This window comes from Rutidosis leptorrhynchoides, chromosome 3 (genome assembly GCF_046630445.1).
Source record: "Rutidosis leptorrhynchoides isolate AG116_Rl617_1_P2 chromosome 3, CSIRO_AGI_Rlap_v1, whole genome shotgun sequence".
In the NCBI taxonomy this organism is placed as follows: Eukaryota; Viridiplantae; Streptophyta; class Magnoliopsida; order Asterales; family Asteraceae; genus Rutidosis; species Rutidosis leptorrhynchoides.
The window spans coordinates 610,671,508-610,678,551 of record NC_092335.1 but is presented as its reverse complement, the minus strand read 5'-3'; the positions used below and the strand labels follow the sequence as shown (position 1 = coordinate 610,678,551).

General features: G+C 30.5%; 1 protein-coding gene across 1 annotated transcript; it reads left to right on the top strand.

The window, feature by feature from the left end:
* The first annotated feature begins 744 nt into the window (after positions 1–744).
* Positions 745–1,878, top strand: LOC139898874 (protein MKS1-like). The gene is given in 3 exon segments (XM_071881674.1): positions 745–990; positions 993–1,042; positions 1,044–1,878. Coding segments are annotated over 3 exon segments (741 nt in total). The 5' UTR covers positions 745–872; the 3' UTR covers positions 1,617–1,878.
* Positions 1,879–7,044: the final 5,166 nt, after the last annotated feature.

Sequence of the window (7,044 nt, the reverse complement as noted above, 5' to 3'; positions counted from 1 at the left end):
TAGAGCTTGAAGGAATTTTTTAGAGTTTATATCAATTATCAGTAAACTCTTATCTAATAAAAAATTTAATTTGATTAAAAAAGCTTAAAGCTATTTTAAATGGAAGAAAAAAAAACTACAGGAACTAACGTCTAGGAAAAAACCTCTTACTATTGTCATTTTATTTATTTTATAATAGTTTCAACTACTTTGTCAAACACCTGAAAACATGTAAAAAACTAAAAGCTACCAGTTAATACGATCAACCTTACCCCTTGTTTAACTACAACTAAATACATATCAAAGAATCTTGCTTGAGAGTTAAAATCTAGAACGGAAAATAGAAATTTGTGCCACCAGTAATACGAATTTCTGGCTTCGCCCCTGATGAGTTGCATAGTATGGAGCGTCGATGGATCTAAATACTTATAAGACTTGTTTCTTGGTAAAGGCACAATTTTGCTCCAAATATGCTGGGAACGATCGATTGCTGATGGAGACCTTTCACCATTTGATGAATAAAAATTTGAGGGAGCCAATACATTGCTCAAGTGAACACTTTTGCCAGATTATTTGAAGTGGGAGAGGGATTCGACCCGTGAAACCCAAGATTCTTCTTGTCAAAAAAAATTTTCGAACCTCAATTGTATTTTATGATAGATCATGGACTTCTCGTGTAATTTTGTTATCAAACTAAAGATAAAAATGTGGGTTCCACCGTGCAATTTGACATTAAAATACCATTAAATTATTTTTGACAAAACCATTAAATATAACAACTAAATAACACACATTGAAAAAACCAACAAAAACTACTTTACTTTCCTCTCTCACCCCTTCCAACCTAAATCTCAAAATTTTTGACTTCTAAAACACAACCACTGTAAACCACCATGGACTCACCGGATTTCCCCTCCGGCAAGTCACCTCGGTCACTCCAAGGTCCCCGTCCGGCACCACTCAAAGTACACAAAGATTCCCACAAAATAAAAAAACCACCAATACCACCACACCACCACCAACCACAACACCACCACCACCACCAACATCAACAACCACCACACCAACACCGGCCACCAGTAATCATCTATACCGTTTCACCAAAAGTAATCCACACAAACCCAAATGAATTCATGAATTTAGTCCAACGTTTGACCGGCCCAAATGCTTCTTCATCTCCAATAGGCTCATCTTATTCAGCTTTTCAAGATGACGGCGGTGCTGTCTCGCCGGCGGCAAGATTTGCTTCAATAGAAAACGCCGTCAAGTCACCGGACGGTAGAAGACAACTACAACATCAACATCAACATCAGCATCTGCATCAGCATCAACAACCAATAACATCAACAGGTGATTTAGCGACGGATAATGATGGATTTGAAATGGGTTACTTTCCTCCCGGAATATTATCTCCGGCGCCGGGATCATTACCGCCGATACCACCTAATTTTTTCTCACCAGTACAAAATGATTTTTTTCATGATTTAAGTCCAGGGTTAAATAGTAATAGTAGAAATTATTTTAATAGTTATATGGAAGGTAATAATTTTATGCCAAGTCCTACAAATTTATTATCTTCACATATAATTTCACCTACAACACCAAACTTGGATCTTTTTCATAGTTTATTTGATTGATTGTAATTTATTGCAATCTGATTGGTTGATTTGATAGTAGTTCATAGTTGCCATTGTTTACCAAAGGGTAGGGGTAGAATTGTAGTTTCCAATTAATTATATTTTTCTTCATCTATTATTTTATTAATTTAATTTATTTAATATTTGGTGGACCAAGAAATGAGTTGGAACACTTAGCTATGATATTGACTTTTAAGACTATTTCTCATTATCTTTCTTCTACAATCTCCTATTTGTATTTTTTTTATTTTTGATATGTTTACCTGTAACATGCAACATGATTGGTTATTTGATATTGTTAGGTTGCCATTCTTTACCCATAAAAAAGGTAAAGGATATATAATCATATAATATGACATTTACAAGTTGCAATAGTTTGATGTCTTTTGTGTATAAAATAAAATTGAATAAAAGGGCATTGTATTACTTTGTATATAAGAGTGAGCGTTGGCCATTTCATAGACTTTTTTGTACTATGTGCCTAGTCTATCTCTATCTTTTTATGGAGTATGTGTTGTCTTCAACGGCGGGAACTTAACTCCGGATACAAATAGAGCCGAGTGTAAAATTTTTGTGAATTTTCAAAGTAAACACAAAAGAAACCTTATTTTTTGGTAAAAAAAAAAAAAAAAATTTAATGTAACTTTTTTAGTTTTTTCCCATTATATCTAGGTGGGTCGGATACCCCTATTGTGACTTGTGATACACTAAGTTCGCCCATGCTTATCATATTTATATTTATATATTACTTATAGACAAAATTGCACCGGGGTCTCTGTGGTATGTTCGAAATAACAAGTGGAGTCTAAAAGAATTTTTTCACCTTGGGGGGTCACTGTGGTTTGCAATAGTTTCACCGGGGGTCCAACGGCCTAACATCTGTCTATATTTAACGTTTTTAGGCCTCACATGACTTACACATGAGGGTAATTTCATCCTTTTAATTCCTTTTACCCCTTTTAAGCACCTATTTCTTCTTCTTCTCTCTGAAAATCTCACAAAACCCACAAAATTCACAAAATCTTATATGTTGATTGAACAACATCATCATCATCAATTTTCTATCCTTATGATTATCATCAAATCATTATGGTTATGTAAACAAAATTTGACCACCAATAACAAAAACCCTATCCTAATTCACATAAAGAACCTTTAAAATTCGTCACATCCAAAACAACACCGTTAAAATCAATTTCACAATAAACCACCAAATTGTTACTCAGCTTCCGTCTTTACGGGAACGCCTTATCGGAGTATCCACAAGATATTATAAAAGCTTCAAAAATTAAAACCTAGATGTCATAAAAGATTCAAAATAAAGATAAGAAATAAAAAGGAAATTTAGAGGTGAAGACTAACAAGATCTATAAAGAAGAATATATGGTTGCTCTTAAAATTAAACTCTTTATGGTCTAAATCTCCCAAATTTCTTCTAAATTAAAATCTAAAAAAAGAAAAGAAAAAAAAAACACTTGTTCAATAATTTTTATCATCATCTTAAGTACCAATTTCTTCTAAATTAAAATCTTAAACAGAAAAAGAAAAAAAAATACTTCATTAATTTCTATCATCATCTTCGGTACCAATACCATACCAAATCAAAATCAAAGGAAAACAATTTTAAAAATCTGAATTTCAAAATACTCATAAGATAACTACAAGCTTTGTAAAAGCTGATAAAGATGATGAATATGAAACCCAACGTCATTCATAACCAATCTGAACCAACAACTTGTACACCTCTGTAACATAGTCGACAGACCCGAAAATTGCCACTATACTACCACTCATTCACCATCTGTAACCAAGTCGATTTAGATCTCGGCAACGAACCACCAGCACCACTTTAAAAATCAGATCTAGGTGACAAAAATAAATGAAGGATCAGGCGACGATGACGGAGGAGATTGTGGTTCGTGAGGTGGTGAATGGTTTAGGGTTTATTATGATTATGATGGTGATTTTGCTGAAATTATTAGGTGAAGGTGAAATTAAAATGACGATTTTACTGAAGATTTTGATGAGATCGATTGTTAAAAAGAATGAAAATTGATGATGATGTTGTTCAATTAAAAGATTTTGTGGGGGTTTTGTAGAGAGAAGAAAAAATGGGTGCAGGTACTACCTAAAAGGGTAAAAACCTAAAAGGGGTCAAAGGAATTAAAAAGACAAAATTGCCCTCATGTGCAAGTCATGTGAGGTCCAAAAACGTTAGATTTAGACAGACGTTAGACCGTTGGACCCTCGGTGAAACTATTGCAAACTACAGTGACCCCCCAAGGTGAAAAAATTCTTTTGGACTTCACTTGTTATTTCGAACATACCACAGGGACCCCCGGTACAATTTTGTCTTACTTATATTATATATGTATATTAATTAATACTCTATTTATCAATAATTAATATTAAAATTCTATAATGATGATGTCATTATTAAGCAAATTCCTTTGTTAAGAGAAAATCAAAAAGAAAAAGAAACAAATCTAAACATGGTGGATGATGTCATTAATATAAATAATTTTGAATTAAAATTAAATCTTATTAATTAATTATTATTATTAAATCTTATTAATAATTATTTTAATTATTAAAATTAAATAATTTTGAATTATTTTGAATTGAATACGAGAAGTTATAAAAGCTAGACACAAGGAAACCAATTCTAAATTGATATTTTAATTTACACTTTTAAAATAAAATGACAACCAATATTATCTCTTATGATTGGATGTGAATTGTTTATGAAAGGACCCGTTCATATACATGATAATGCTAAAAACGAACATATATTTCATAGCATTATTCCTCAAGAAAGACAAGCTTTTAGTTGCAATTGTTCTATTTACAAGTGATATTCGTTTAAATAATAAAAGGTAAAGACAAAAGACAGATTCGACGAATTGAAGACGCAAACGATCAAAAAGCTCAAAAATACAAAATACAATCAAAGAGGTTCCAATTATTGATAAGAAACGTCTCGAAATTACAAGAGTACAAGATTCAAAACGCAAAGTACAAGATATTAAATTATACGCAAGGACGTTCGAAAATCCGGAACCGGGACCAGAGTCAACTCTCAATGCTCGACGCAACGGACTAAAAATTACAAGTCAACGGAGTACAAGAATATAATATAATATATATATATAATTAAATTTAATTATATATATTATATTATATAATAAATAAATAAGCAGCCCACGTTTTTGTAGACTTTTGAGCCTCCCCAGTTAGCCATGCGATCGCATGAGCCTGAAGGGCAAAGCTCATGTGATCGCATGAGCACCTTTTCCAGCCCACATGCCCTATAAAAACGAGTGTTTGGTTCATCAATATCATCCATCAATCTCTCTATCTATATGTAAACGTATATATATATATATATATATATATATATATATATATATATATATATATATATATATATATATATATATATATATATTTATATTTTAATTTTAATTTTAAATCCTAATAATAAGGGTATGTTAGCGAATGTTGTAAGAGTGTAAGTCGAAATTATGTCCGTGTAACGCTACGCTATTTTTAATCATTGTAAGTTATGTTCAACCTTTTTAATTTAATGTCTCGTAGCTAAGTTATTATTTTGCTTATTTAATCCGAAGTAATCATAATGTTGGGCTAATTTCTAAAATTGGGTAATTGGGCTTTGTACCATAATTGGGGTTTGGACAAAAGAACGACACTTGTGGAAATTAGACTATGGGCTATTAATGGGCTTTATATTTGTTTAACTAAATGATAGTTTGTTAATTTTAATATAAAGATTTACAATTGGACGTCCCTATAAATAACCATATACACTCGATCGGACACGATGGGCGGGGTATTTATATGTACGAATAATCGTTCATTTAACCGGATAAGGAAATGGATTAATAGTCTATGGAATTATTAAAACAAGGGTAAAATTATGTACAAGGACACTTGGCATAATTGATAACAAAGTATTAAAACCTTGGGTTACACGCAGTCGATATCCTGGTGTAATTATTAAATAAAGTAATAAAACCTTGTTACAGTTTAAGTCCCCAATTAGTTGGAATATTTGACTTCGGGTATAAGGATAATTTGACGAGGATACTCGCACTTTATATTTATGACTGATGGACTGTTATGGACAAAAACCAGACGGACATATTAAATAATCCAGGACAAAGGACAATTAACCCATGGGCATAAAACTAAAATCAACACGTCAAACATCATGATTACGGAAGTTTAAATAAGCATAATTCTTTTATTTCATATTTAATTTCCTTTATTTTATATTTAATTGCACTTTTAATTATCGCACTTTTATTTATTGTCATTGTATTTAATTGCACTTTTAATTATCGTACTCTTTAATTATCGTAATTTTATTTTATCGCACTTTTATTTATCGCAATTTCATTATCGTTATTTATTTTACGCTTTAAATTAAGTCTTTTATTTATTTAATATTTTATATTAGGTTTTAACTGCGACTAAAGTTTTTAAAAATCGACAAACCGGTCATTAAACGGTAAAAACCCCCCTTTTATAATAATAATATTACTTATATATATATATTTGTATTTTTATAAATTAAACTAATATAGCGTTAAGCTTTGTTTAAAAGATTCCCTGTGGAACGAACCGGACTTACTAAAAACTACACTACTGTACGATTAGGTACACTGCCTATAAGTGTTGTAGCAATGTTTAAGTATATCCATTCTATAAATAAATAAATATCTTGTGTAAAATTGTATCGTATTTAATAGTATTTTCTTGTAAAATTTAATAGTATTTTATACCCCTTAGCTTTAACATCAAGTATTTTTGGCGCCGCTGCCGGGGATCGAAATCTAGCTTAAAAGCCGGAAGCGCAACGCTAATATAAAAAAAAAGGATTTTTATTTTTAGTTTACTTTTATTAAAATACGCTTTTGTAAAAATACGTTTTAAAAATTCAAAAATATAAAAAGAAAACAAAAATATAAATATTTTTAAGATTTTGTTAAATATATAAGTTTTATAAAGTTTCTTTATTTTTATTTTAGTTTGTAAAAATATAAATTTTATTTAAATATTTTGTAATTATATTATATAAATATTTAAAACAAAAAATAATAATAAATACTCGAGCCCGGTACTGTTACAGCCCGTAAACTGGCCCAAAATCCAAGCTCATGCGATCGCATGAGCCCGAAGGCATAAACTCATGCGATCGCATGAGGTCTTCTGACAGGCCACATACAACCCTAATTCAGTAATCATTACGGAGTATTATTATTAATTATACTTAAACCCTAATTAGGGTTTAGTATTTTATTAGTTAATTTAGTTTTGTTATTTAATTTGTATTTAAAGTTTTAATTAGTTTTATAAATATATAAAAATTAATACTTTATAAAATAAATAATATAAAAATAATATT